This window comes from Austrofundulus limnaeus, unplaced genomic scaffold, assembly GCF_001266775.1.
Source record: "Austrofundulus limnaeus strain Quisiro unplaced genomic scaffold, Austrofundulus_limnaeus-1.0 Scaffold52, whole genome shotgun sequence".
Lineage (NCBI taxonomy): Eukaryota > Metazoa > Chordata > Actinopteri > Cyprinodontiformes > Rivulidae > Austrofundulus > Austrofundulus limnaeus.
In genome coordinates, this window is record NW_013952454.1 from 896,594 (window position 1) to 910,170 (window position 13,577).

The following is a 13,577-nucleotide window of genomic DNA, read 5'->3' on the forward strand; positions in this document are numbered from 1 at the left end:
TCCTGTTTCTTCACATGCAAATATCTCAACAACTGTTCATCTCAGCAGCATGAAATTTGTTTTGCATTATGTTATCAATGTTCTCTTTCCAAAAACGCATTCACATTTATTACAAAAAATTGATGTCACAGGCACTTTAAACTCCTAAAATGACACCATTGACTCCGCACTACTAACCTTATAATCATCGAGGTGGTGCTTTATGATTTCATCCCTCCTGGCCACTTCTTTTAGAAGACGTGCAAACAYGGGGTTTGGTAATTTCTTTGAGAGAGAAAGTGTTGGAATTCGTGAAAAAGAATCAGATTTAATACAATGTGACCGACAGCTGTGAAAGTGGATTTGTACTGACTCTGAGCAGTGGAAAGGAGTCTAGTGCAGAAATCCAGGAGGAGCCCCACAAACCAACTATCTCGTTCAGACAGTTGTGCAGCTGCTGCAGCTCTGGCGACTTCTTATCGTACTAGAAGAAGCGATAAACACTGCGTTTCTACAGAACGGCAATGTGTAACTGTGTTTGTGCAATACATGTTTCCAAAAACAAGTCCCCATAAACAGAAACTTTACCCACTTCCCCACCAACAAATTACAGGTCTGGCAAAATCACAACAGTTTCTTTCATGTTGATTTCATAAACCATTTCCAGTTCAAAATAAACTATTGAAAAAAATAGAGAACAGACTTCTTTTCCAAAAGCCAAAGTGGTGATGACGTTACTGGCTGCCACTGTGAAGTCTTCTGAGAGATCAACAGGTTTCATATGATAGTCCAGCAGAACCTGAGCAATAAAAAGACATCAGATAATGTGGCGACACTGGAAATACCCCAGATTTTGGGTTTCTTTGGGACTGCTGCTTGGTTTTCCCACCTTTCTCAGATGCAGAGCCTGCCTCTCGATCACGCCATGCAAAGACTGCTGGCAGCCTCGCAGCAAGGCACTGTGGACGAGACGACGGTGCGCCCTCCACTCCTCAGTGTAGTCCCCCAAAGAGATGTTGCGCCCTCCCCCAGAGACAATATTACCTGATTCAACAGAGAGCTCGTGAGGATGTGTAGTCTTTGCATTCATCAGTGGTGATATTCGATACTGCCAATTCTCTTTCCGAAACTGATACCGAATAAAATTTGGCTGGTATCGGTGATACTGATCCGATACTGATACTTTGTGCTAACACATATAATGTATTTGGTAAAGTAGCGTTTTTCAAATAACCGCTTTATAAATAATACATGACATAGTAATTTATTTAATTTAAAAGTCTTTCTAACACTAACCTTATATTTGTTTAGCACAGTTCTTATTCTAAAGAAATACAATAATTTTTGAATAGTGAATAAAAGTGAGAGAAAACAGTTTAAAAGTTGTTACTTTGTATATTTTGTAGCATTGTTTGTGGGTTTGCRAGAAGGTCCTTGGCYAGAACCAATCCTGTTTGGGGKKYCATGGCATGAAAAAGTTTGGGAACTAGAATKTAATTACAGTCAGACAAAGCAGRTTTTATGTTAAAATGACYTGCCATACMTCTACAGACTGAGTGACTGAGCATGTGCCACTGTGCGCATGCATTACTCAAGCGGAAGAAAAAGTAGTTCCCTCCAACCACATTTGACTTAGACAAGATTTGAGTAGTTTGTTTCCACTATTTCCTGTTAATGTGAAAATATTTTGTGAAATAATTGAAGTATCAAAGTATCGATATTTTTGATTTTAGTATCGATTCTAGAAGATAAARTTCTGGTATCGGTCGTATCAATATTTCAGTATTGATCACCACTATTCATCAGTTTGATAAAGAGTCATCACCTGTGTAGGAGACTGGTCTTCCTGCAAAGTCGGACCATTTCTTCACCAGCGCTTCTCTTATGATTTCACTACTACTGAGCACCACCATGGCTTAAAAAAATATAAAAAAAAAACAAAGTTCAGATTCAGAATTTGGTTCAAAACATTCAAGGTTTTAGTGAACAGTTGATAGTGAAACAATATGYGTTGTCATTTTCAGGATGTTTACTTGTGTTTCCACATTTCAGGCGGTAAATGTTTCCAAATCTCTGCGCCAGATTGGTGAGGTGAATCGGCATGTGGTCGTGGGCCAGCTCCATCATGTTGCCGATGAGGAAGCGGCCGGGGGGTCCTGGGATGGAGGGGGATGAGGAGCAATGGAGAAACTGACACAGATGCTGCAAAAGTCCAGATTCGACCCCTAGATGCATCCAAAAAGACCAGCGTGAGACTGGAACAGCTGACAGGATCACGTTGTGTTTACTGACACACACCTGGACTCACCTACTTTGTCCTTTCCCCGTGAACGAGTGTCCCTCCGACCAGAAATCACCACCAGTAACAGCAGTACGAGCAAAAACACAGCTCCAACACTGATCAGTGATATCTCTAATGCCATTTTGTTTGCTCAAAAAGCAGGTCAGAACTTCACTCCTCTCCTTTATAGCTGCCTCCTCAGTGTCATGTCGCTGATAGGATGTTTGCACTAAAATCAAGGRTATCTAAATGTTTTAGGTCAAGATAGGTACTGAGTGCAACGCATGTACCAGATAGATAGCCTGATACGTGTTGAAGGGCATAAAAATAAACCACAGCTTACATAAGAATCAGTCATGTCAGCGTTTCTCTATCTTGGTGCAAAACTCTTGGTCTGACAGAACATTTTTATTCCCATGAAACAAGACGACACTTAAACCCCACTCTAGACTTGTTTATTCCAATGGAGTAAGACAGTGCACGTTTCATTACAGTAATAGTGGGAATGTATAGTTTGTGGTGGGCAAAGGCTTAAAAACAGAATGGTTTTAATTTGGTTGCATCATGCAAAAGATTAAAACAACATATAAAAGTCACAATGAAGCACTTCTTCATTCTTTGTTGTATTTCCTCAAACACGCACACACACACAGACACACACACAAAAAAAACAACTCAGAAAAACATGAATTATATGCCATTGTTGCTGCAGTCGTCCTTTTTGAAACCACTCCATGACATTTCATTTGGAAAGAGACATCCAGCTGTTGCGACGTTTGTTTTCTGGATTTGTGACTTCGTGGAGAGCGACGCATCTTTAGCCGTGAGTTGCAGGGGAGAACCTGGAGGGTCTGAACTTCATCTCAGTGAAGGGAATGGAGAAGTCTTTACCTTTCCAGTCTATCCAGACGACTCCCTAAAAGAGAACAAAGAAACAGTAAATCATTGGTGCGCATTCGGTGAGAGCGATCAGAGAAGTTAAGATGACTAATTTTAATACCTGATTTTTACTGCTGGTGCCRWAAAGGCCGTTGAGGTTGACCTTGTAGCAGTTTTTGTACCACCAGCCTCCCATGTAGGCCTTGGCACAGTGGATCCCCACAGGGTCCGGGTCCTTGTCTCGGGTTGAGAATGGACGCCCATTGTGGTACCTCATCGAGTCACCTTGTGTTGAAGAAAATTGTCTTGTATTAGATGGGAAGTGGCAGCATTCATTTCCTCATCTCTCTCTTCGTTTTCACAATCATCTTAACCCTCTTAACCATGGGTAAGAATAGTTTAAATTTCTAAAATAATTTAATGTTTTTTTTTTTCAAATTACTTTCCATTTTAGAATTTAACTKAGTAAAACATTAAGGCTGGTAAAAATGGTCCCATTTACTGGTGGGGAAAAAGGGCGAGATTGACTTAATAATGACATTTGGTCCTTTCAAAAAGTAGAAACTAATGATTAAACTGGATTTAAAATGACYAATTGTTTATATCACGCCCAATTTATATATTTTATTATGTATTTTTATACAGTATTTCAGTTTGAATAAATCTTAATTATTGATTTCAGACGCCCCTTACAGAGGACCATACCAACTCTTACCATTTTGCCTTTACGGTGCGTTCTATTCATACCCGGAAGTAGGGATTTCCGATATCTATGCCGGAAAAATCGACTCAAACTTCTCCTCTGATTAGAATTCTGACTTTKATTGTGAATTCTTGACCACTTCTAACTTATAAGATCCAGTAKAGCTACATCAAGTAATAAAAAARTAAYRATAGCTGCAGTAATAAAAATCCTACGAGTTTTCAGCGTTCCAAATTGAACGAATWTATGATTTCCGAGGTACGTCGAACGCACCACTCAACCTTCCTCACCTGTCGATGTTTGGCCATTAATTACTGGAACGATTCAGTCAGACCCAACGNTTTTTAAATGTTTATAGCACTTTTTTTTTGTTTTACATCGCAGAGTATCTTAAACATTTGAAAGAAGTAGCCTATATTAGGGTGAAAGCTTACAGGTTTTATGTTACAGTTTAGCAAGCTAACCTTAACCAGTCTAAGCTATACAACTCTGTCCTCTTGAAATGTCTGAACTAATAATTAAAATTGTCTTTTAGGAGTGGGCCAGTTCTGAATTTTAACGAACTAGCAGTGTTTGTAACTGCAAGCCTTTGAGAACAACACAAGTAAAACAATTTGCAAATTGCATAGTAGCTGCAAATATGTAATTATTTTTTGGTGTTTCACTAACTTAAGTAAAGCTCTGTTAACCTTCTGAAATCTCTAACAGAGGAACTATGCCTGTGGCTTCAGAGCAGGGAAACAAACCTTTTGGGTCTGGGGACCCATTACAAGGGCAAAAAACAAAACAAAACAACCCCCTCATAAACCTCATGCTGTTTTAAAAGATAATTTATTATTATTTTTAACTCCTAAATGCCATGGGAATATATTTTTTATTTAGTTTATTATGTTTGTTTTATTAGTTCAGTGTTCCCCATGCATTTTGAAAAATAAAAACCAAATTAACAATAAAGTGAATATTTTTGAGGACCCCCAAGATACCTCTTGCAGACCCCAGTTTGAGAACCTCTGCTTTAAAGATAGCAGTATATAAACCTACTGTAAATGCTGTTTGGTTGTAATATGTTCCTGTGTTGATGSTGATGTTTGGATGTGGTACTTTGTGAGGGTCTGTTTGCTGCCAGAATGCCTCTAGAAGTCTTTCTTAGTGCCATATAATGTATCATTACATCAACATCTGAGAGAAAAAGTCATTATTAAACTCATTTCTTGGCCTGGAATACTACTATAAATTTTGTAGATATAAGAAACAAAGTGTTTGATTGTTTTAAGATAAGTTAACAACTAAAATGAAACATCATTCTTGTGATTTATTTGTTTTTAGAGGTGTAGGCACTGCAGTATTCAACAAAACACCCAAACCTGGCATTTTTTTCCTAATACTTACTCCTGCTTTGTAGCGTTTACTTTTTTAACATTTGTGAACTTTTAAATTTTAATAAAACCAAAAAAAAAAAAAAAGAAAAAAAAAGCTCAAGTTTGTGCACCTGCTGTTCCCGTGTAGCCGGACACAGTAAGGATATAGTTCTTCTCCTCCGAAGCGATGGAGAAGTTGGTGTAGTGAGCGTAAACTGTGTCGTTTCCAGCTCTTATGTCCACTCTCAAACTCACAGGGCCCATACTGGTCAGGCTGTGCAGGAGCTCATTACCTGGCAAAGAAAGGAGACACTTTACAATTTAGACAGATATCGTTTAAAACAGCTTTTAATCAGAAGTGGTGATGATTTCTRACCAAGCCAGAATTCTTCGCTCAGGTTTCCAAAGCCAGCTTTGTAGTCACTCCAGGTCCTGTAGAAATCTGTTTTTCCATTTGTTCTTCTCTGGAACACCTACAAAACACTTTTTTTTCTTAGCTTGTTTTATAGACTGGCTTGGTTTGAAGTGTAGCAGATATAATAGTTTGTAATTTTACCGTCCAGCCGCCTCCATCAGTCTCCATGTCACAGTAGACTCTCACTGCTTGTCCCTCTTTTCCTTGTGGGTAGATGTCAACCTCCCCCGACTCCAGGGCTCCATTCAGCAGCTCCTGGGAACACTCTGTAGGAAAAGGGAAACGCACCTTCCCTGAAAAGATAAACACACACAATGTTAGATACAATCTGTTTCCTATAAAAAAGATGGCAAAGTACAAAAAAAAGTACCAGTGATGAACTGTGAGGTGACAAGAGATGTGTAGCGTTCGTTTTTCTCCCCTTGTACCAGAACGGTGTAGCGTGACAGCGGTATCAGGCCTGTCAGTTTATATTCTGTGTAGGTGGGCTCCAGGATCACCTCCTAACAGAGAAACACACATAAAAAGCGTATTCTGCTGTAACTGTGAGATCTCTCTTTGTGCTAGTTGTGAAGGATCGTCACCCACCTTTGCCTTCTCTCCTGCCACCTGATAGATCACCCTGTAGCTGTGATAAACGACGGGCGTTCTCCAGGTGATCACTGCGGAGCGAGCACCAACCTCACTGGCTTTAACCACTGCGAGATGACCACAAACATTAACAGGTAAAAGTCTAGGCATGAACCCACATATTATTCATATCTGGCTTATGAGCATCTTTATCCTTTCTCAAAAAAGAAAAAAATAAGTAGGTCCTTTGGATGGGTTCTTCTTTAGCGAAACGTTTCGTCTCTCCCCCAAGAGACTTCTTCAGTCTGATGAGTTTCAGGTGAACTCAGCCTTATAAGCACTGCCTCTTCATGGACAAACAGGTTAGTCACATGCAAATGGACAAACAGGTTAGTCACATGCAAAAGAGGGCAATCGCCTAACAATAGGCTTGATTAGCTCTATTGTTCATAGAGTCACATGTTGTTCTTCTCCCCTTGTACCAGCATAGTAGGTACATAGGATAGTTTATCCTTTCTCWTTCGCTCACCGTTTGCAGTAGTGAAAGTAGATGAGATGGCCACGCTCTTGAGGCTGCCCTTTTGGCTCAGCACTTTGACCTTGTACAGCGTGCCTCTCTGCAGGCCTTTAAGCTGGTACTGAGCTGAGCTTCCTGACAGCATCACTGTTACTGTYACATTGGGAGCTGTGAACAAAAAGGCAAAACAAATAAGACACTCCAATCAGTTAATCACACTTCGTCACCAGATGTTGGTAATGGTGCAACACTCACTTTTGGAGGACTCGTAGTTGATGATGAAACTGTCTACTTTCCCCAGGCTGGGGGTCCATTGCAGCACAGCTCTGGTATCGGTTACATTGTTGACTTGAAGATGTGTTGGAGGGGCAGGCACTATACCGTCAAGACATAAGTTATTTCTTTTCTCACATGTCAAGCAACATAAATGTACAAGTCTGTAAAGGTGGGCTTGTCTGAAAGTATACCTGTGGTGATAACAGATGTGAGCTCATCACTCTGAGCCCTGCCTTTAACTGTGGTAACACTGATAGTGTAGGATGACCCGCTGGACAACTCGGACAGAACAACATGTGACTGCTGAGAGCTCACGCTCACGTAGCGGCTCTTCCCTGACGGCATAAAAAACAGACATCATATATTTGCCACATTTTACAAATGCACCCAACTTTGTCTTATGATCTAAATCTATTTATTTATTTATTCATTTATTCATTTCATTAAAAACAAAACAAATTTGCATACAACAAAAATACAAATCAAACAAAATGAAAGGTAGCAGAAGGAGAATTTTTTTTACAATATCTGCCCCTATTTTTGAAAAAGTAATAATATTAATTACGAACCATAAAATCCGATAATAGAAACAAAAACTTCAATTTCTCAAACAGTAATACTTATAAATACACATTATACAATCTTATATCTCTCCAACAAACCAACAATTATCATTCTCTTAAACAATTTAAGTGAACCAGGCTTTTTATAATCACTTTCCAGATTATTCCATAATCTTTTTCCTTGGACTGACGAATATCTGTCCTTCAAGAAGGACAGATGTAGTCAGTCAGAGATTTTGAATAAATTTCTGACTTGTAATATAATTTCTGACTTGTAATAAAGGATTTTTGACTGACCTGTTGCCTTGTTGATGTATGTTACTCTGAAGCCTGTAAAAACAGTCTTTGGTTTGGTCCAGGAAACAGCAACAGAATTTTCTGTTACGTTGCTGAAAACCAGTTTGGTGGGTGGTTTAGGACCTGAGAATAGAAGACAATTAGTTTTTATTATATTAATTGTTTTTTAGTGTCTGTTTTATAATCGTGAATTAGGATCTTATTTATTGCTAACCAGTTATCGCTGTTACTCTGTGAATCTTGGATCTTCTCTCTGCCGTAGTCCCATAGATTTGCAGAGAGTAGTGGGTGTCTGCTCTGAGATTACTGAACTCCACAGAGCGTACGTTGCCCGGCAGCACCATAGAGATCCTCTTGGTTTCAGTTTTATCTTTGAATCCAGCTGTTTTGCTGGAGGAGACGGTTAAGTTGGTGCTCTCATGTTGTGCCTCAGTTGAGTTCCAGGCTGCAGCCTCCACTTCAAGCTCTTCCTCATGCTCACTCTCTGTCAGTGGCTCTTTTCTAATCACAGTGAAATTCTTGAACATTCCTTGAGGTGCTAGCCAGTTGACGGTAAAGCTGTGGGAGGAAATGTTCTCAACTTTCATCGACCCTAAACCGCCAGTCATTTTGGTCCTATGGATTTCTGTTTTGTTCTTAAGGACATTCGTCCTCTCTGTCATTTTATTAGTTGTGTTCGTAACATGTTGATTTTTCTGTATGACCTTGTCTTTTGCAGCCACACCTGGAGTTTTCCTGTTTTCAGTAGCTTGCTCATTTTTGTTTTCTGGTTTATCAGTGTTGCTTTGTTTTTTCTCAGATGATTGRGGGTTCTTCATCTCAGCTAGTGTGGGCTTCCTGGTTACGTCGTGTTCTTTTTTGTTTTTCTTTGGACTTGTGTTTTGAGAAGTATTGGTTTCAACTTTAGCTGTGCCATTAGTTTTTTTCGTATTACCCTGTGTTACATTGGATAGAGGATCATCTTTTATGTTGTCAAGATTAAGATATTCTTTGTCATTTTTTTTCTGATCAGGTTTTGGGTTGTTTGTTGGAGAAACATTTTTGGTTTGGGGTTTCCCTTGGAGAGCCTCTTGCTCGCTTCTGTCAGTTTTTTCATTAATTTTGTTGTCAGAAGTTTTTTTGTTGTCTTGTGGTTTCACATGTCCCTCTTTTGCATTAGATCCTACTTTGGTATTGGTAGCTTTGTTTTCAAACCCTTCCGTCAGCCCTTTGTTGTCCACTTTAGTGATGTTTTTCTTTTCCTGTATGGTCATGTTCTTCTCTTTTTCTTTTTCATTCCTGTTACTTTCTGAAACTGCAAAGTAGAGGTTAAGAGTCAGTTAAAAAAAAACGAACAAGTTTTTTTATTGTAAGAACAGTAGAAGCTCTTACCTTCATTACACTTGGCACCCTGTGCACACTTACTGCAGTCTGGACCCATAAATCCTTGATGGCAGATACATTTCCCCTTCTCACATTTCCCATTTCCACTACAGTCATTTGGACAATTTGCAGAACATGGACCTGCATGGCAGCGGGAGGAACCAGAATTAATAACTCAGATTTGTAAAACATTGATTTAGATGTGTAAAATTGGTAAGACGTACAGTTCCCCAATAAAAAGGACATTTCTTTTTCCAGTCTGGCCACACGTCCTTTCAAATCGGCCATCTCAGCTTCACATTCTCCAGTACAGCCACCAGGGAGCAGGCTGATTTTATGTGTCATCAATAAAGGAGCGCCAGGCTTCAGGGTCAACTCCTGTTCCTTCGCGTGGCTTGAGTCACAGCCGTCACTGATGACCACTTTGATTGGCTGTGAAGGGGCAGGCTTTTCTTTGACGGTGGTGGTTGTTGAAGTGTGATTTGCAGAGGGTGTTGCTTTGTTTTTGTCTGCAGTTGAATCACTAACTTTGTCATCTTTTGCTGGTTTTGATGGAACATTGTGAACATTCGTTGTTGAAGTCGGATGGTCTTTGGAGTTTTCATCACTGCTGGGACGGTTATCGGCATCAATGGTTTGATTTGCAGAGGCTGTAGGCTTGTTTTTAACAGTTTTACTGTGATTGACTGAAACATTCTTCCCTGAAATGAGCTGAACGGTTTGATTAGGCTTTTCTTCGATCATTTTCGCCCCACTGGTTGATGAAGGTTTTGGTGAAGGACTGGGATTGGCAGAGTGTTGGGGTTTGATTTTTGTTGTTTTACTGGTTGAAGGAGCTTTTGTAGATGTTGATTGAACCTTTGGAGCTCCGGTGGGTGCAGGGTTATCTCTGGAAGCAGTCTGGTTGACTTTGTGTTTGTCTTTGTTCATGATGATGCTAGTTGGAGCAGCCTTTGCTGCTGCTGAAGTGGTTTGATTTACTGCAACGCTGAGCCTGGTTTTGGGTGTCTTGGTAGGGCTGGCTGTTGTAGGTTTTTGGTTGGAACCTGATGTTGGTAAAACCGTTGTGTTGACTGGATTTGGTTTAAGGGCGGGGTTCGCAATCTGTTTGGAAGTGGTTTTTGGTTTTAAGAGAGTGAGAACAGTATTGGTCTTGGTCACATTGCTTCCTCTGGCATCTCTCTTCTGATTGGTTGTGGTTTCAAAAGAGGGAAGTGGGGTGAGGAGGAGGAGAAGTCCTAGAGTAAACAGCATCTTGAGCCTGCTGCTGTACCCAGATATCATATTGCTTTTGAATGATCAGTTATATACGTATATGAAAGGTCCTCCTTTACTATTTTACTTTTTGGAACAGTTGTTGGATTGAATTTGCCAGGTCACTCCTATAGATGAAAAAAAAAAATACATATAAGATGATTGACTGTAAACCAGAAAACCCATGTCAGGCCATTTATAACTTTCTTCATAAGTCTGAGTTCTAAGCATGCTCTTACTGAGTATAGACACTCTTCAGCACTGGTCAGCTACATTCACAGACTTCCCATTCACACTCTTCAGATAATGTGCCCACTCACAAGCTCCTCTTACATCAATCCAAGGTTTTATGATCTGCTCTAAAGTGGCACTGTTCCTTGCCAGAAATGGTAAAATATACAACATTTTTTGCAGTAAGTTTAAAAGCTTTAATTATTTTCAGGGATGAAAAGCAAGCCACAAGCTTTAAGTTATGTGCTGTGATTTCCCATTTATTGGGGATGTCAAAGGAAGATTTGTATCCTACTATGCATACAAGTTTCTTTAAAATACAATTTTGTTGGAACCAATTTTGTCCAGAAATCACTGTGCATAAACCAAACATTTAAGAAAATGAGACTATTCATTATAAATTCAGATTTATTTTTTTATAACTGAACACAATGTTAAAACCAATTATATGTATTTTAGTATACTTTAAAAACATACAGAACAAATTCAGATCAAAAGAATTCCAGTCATGTTTCTGTTCAACATCTGCGAAATAGGGTTGGGCAATATTGGCAAAAAAATAAATCACGATTAATTTCGGTATKTAGCCGATAACAATTAATATGACGATTAATGCCCTGGAGTTTCTGGACACTCTAATGTCCTACTCACATGACCTATTCAGTGGGGAAGTTYTGCTGTTCATAAAACTCTRTTMCAAATTGTGTCAAAATTACAGACTTCAATCTGTACATCAAATTTTAAAATTGTGTTGATAGATAAATAAATTTCAGAACTATTTTAATGTTTGTCATATTTGAAGCGGAGAGCATCGAGCAGATTAAATGGAGATTTAGTCTGCCTACTGGTATTAAACGCATTAATCGTCAAGTGCCAAAAAATAATSGATTAATGTTTTTCTGAYGATTAATTGCACATGATACAGTTATGCCCAACCCTACTGCGAAACAAGTAAAATATAAATGAGAAGGAATAAAAAAACCTGTGGTTAATCCAAAAAGTCAGCCTGTGAGAGTAAGAAGAGCGATAACAAAGTGCTACTATATAGAAGTAACGGACACGGCGCACCTTTCAAAGTATGGAAAGTAAAAAAAAAAATCTGCTAACTCCTAAAACACGGAAATATTCATTAATTATTACGCAATTATGTTTGCTTTTATTGTTTTGCTATAATAACGTAAAGCTTTAGATTTTCCTCTGAAGTTGCAGAAAATTGGGCTTTTAGGCTACAGTTTTAACTTTAAAACTGAAATACAAAATGTCACACTATAATTTAATGTGATTAAAATGATTAAAAAAATAGGAAAAATAAGAAATACAACAAATACGAAAACAAAACATTATTTGGACACTAAATCTYGCATCAAAGCTAAAGTTAGTGCCAAATACGATCATTTTAAGTGCAAGACTACTTTTCTGTTATTCAGCTCGGTGAAAAATACTTCTGCTCTGAACCTTTAGCCCATCACCACCACACATAAAAACAGACTTTAAAATGTACTGGATGTATTTCTCCAAGTGTCTACAGTTGAACTCTTTTAAAAATTGTGAATTAAATGTAAAATGAAGCTTACCAGAAGGATAAATTAGTTGTTGGTTTTATGTCTGACTTTATGTTTCTCCCTCCATCTAAGCAAGAGAAGCTCACGCAGGCTGGATTTGAACTTGGAAGAAAGAGCTGAGAAAGGACTCCCACTGCAAAGAAGGTAAGTGATAAGTCTGCCCCTACTTAAGGACACCACCCCACCTCTACACACACACACACACACACACACTGGTCCCATCCCCTTAACCACCATGAAAAATATTTGTATTGGACTTAGAGTGACATTTTTACACTGATTTGTGTATTAAATGTAGCAACAGATTTTTTGGATTCTGTTAAAGGAAGAAAACATATTTGATGAATAAATTCAAAAATGCTCACTGGTCTAATCTGTCAGTCTGTGTTTTTAGTCAGGGTTTTTATTTTTAACTTATACTTTTACTTTTTATTGTATAATGTTTCCTGCTTATTATTACACCATAACAAATTTTACAATGTTTTACTTACAAAACTTCACTTTTTTCATGTAGTCCCTGACAGAAAAAAAAATGTCTGGGAATCTGGATTCAGCTGGAATACAAAGCACAACTCTGTAAGTATTCAGTGCTGACACTGGGTTTCAGAAACCCCTCGCTATATGAATCGGCTATTTGTTGGAGGTAATGAAATGTAACTAGACGGGAGTTATGCAAACAACCGACTGTCCACCAGATTTAAGGAATGTTCTGTGCAGGCACTGCATCTCTAGCAAGATGCCACCCACTAGCCCGCCCTTTGAAATCCACATGAAGAGAACTATAACGGTTTTTAAGCAAACAAGGAATATGTGACGTTCTCCCACATATAGAGGAAAACATGAACAGGAGTTGAAATCACTTTAGCTTTTACTACAACGTTACTGCCTGGTAAGATAGAAATGTTTTGTTAAAATAGTCAACATACAAAAATGTACAGGGTGGATGTGAAACTAAAAACTTTTTGTAATGATTTAGTCCCTCTGAACTTCCATTATTGTACCTTGATATATGCAGGATATTGTTGCCGTTAACTGTTAACTTTTTAGGATTAGTAGAACCTTATGAGCAGAAAAACAAACCTTGTTTTTGAGCAATCAGGAGTTAAACATATAAACATACACTCACCGGCCACTTTATTAGGTACACCTGCTCATTAACGCAAATGTCAAATCAGCCAATCACATAGCAGAAACTCAATACATTTAAGCATGTAGACATGGTAAATGGACTGTACTTACAGTGGTTTGCAAAAGTATTCATACCCCTTGAACTTTTCCATATTTTGTCACATTACAACCACAAACATAAATATATTTCACTGGAATTTAA

At 38.6% G+C, this 13,577-nt stretch overlaps 3 protein-coding genes across 4 annotated transcripts in view; 1 reads left to right on the forward strand and 2 right to left on the reverse strand.

The window, feature by feature from the left end:
- cyp21a2 (cytochrome P450, family 21, subfamily A, polypeptide 2) overlaps nt 1–2,625 on the reverse strand; it is a 7,133-nt gene extending 4,508 nt beyond the window's left edge. The window contains exons 1-7 of one of the 2 annotated variants that reach the window (XM_014008723.1): nt 2,288–2,625; nt 2,013–2,204; nt 1,805–1,894; nt 869–1,023; nt 683–778; nt 353–463; nt 178–264 (exon numbers count right to left, since the gene is read on the reverse strand). In XM_014008723.1, the coding sequence (XP_013864177.1) occupies nt 178–264; nt 353–463; nt 683–778; nt 869–1,023; nt 1,805–1,894; nt 2,013–2,204; nt 2,288–2,402 (846 nt within the window). In that variant the 5' untranslated portion in view covers nt 2,403–2,625. The remainder of the gene's footprint in view (nt 1–177; nt 265–352; nt 464–682; nt 779–868; nt 1,024–1,804; nt 1,895–2,012; nt 2,205–2,287) is intronic. The other variant, XM_014008724.1, reaches the window with a different exon arrangement.
- A 74-nt stretch (nt 2,626–2,699) lies between these two features.
- On the reverse strand, nt 2,700–12,385 carry tnxba (tenascin XBa). Its single transcript, XM_014008722.1, has 15 exons — nt 12,260–12,385; nt 9,425–10,582; nt 9,210–9,341; nt 8,053–9,132; nt 7,839–7,961; nt 7,170–7,313; nt 6,958–7,077; nt 6,715–6,870; nt 6,204–6,313; nt 5,986–6,118; nt 5,757–5,908; nt 5,577–5,673; nt 5,332–5,493; nt 3,261–3,424; nt 2,700–3,176 (listed from the first exon to the last, which is right to left on the reverse strand). Exons 2-15 carry the CDS (start codon nt 10,482–10,484, stop codon nt 3,078–3,080), a joined length of 3,732 nt encoding a protein of 1,243 aa, XP_013864176.1. The 5' UTR covers nt 10,485–10,582; nt 12,260–12,385; the 3' UTR covers nt 2,700–3,077.
- Nucleotides 10,841–13,577, forward strand: part of LOC106517686 (complement C4) — a 52,940-nt gene continuing 50,203 nt past the window's right edge. The window contains exons 1-3 of the mRNA XM_014008665.1: nt 10,841–10,867; nt 12,358–12,391; nt 12,762–12,823. Coding sequence (XP_013864119.1) covers nt 10,841–10,867; nt 12,358–12,391; nt 12,762–12,823 — 123 coding nt within the window. The remainder of the gene's footprint in view (nt 10,868–12,357; nt 12,392–12,761; nt 12,824–13,577) is intronic.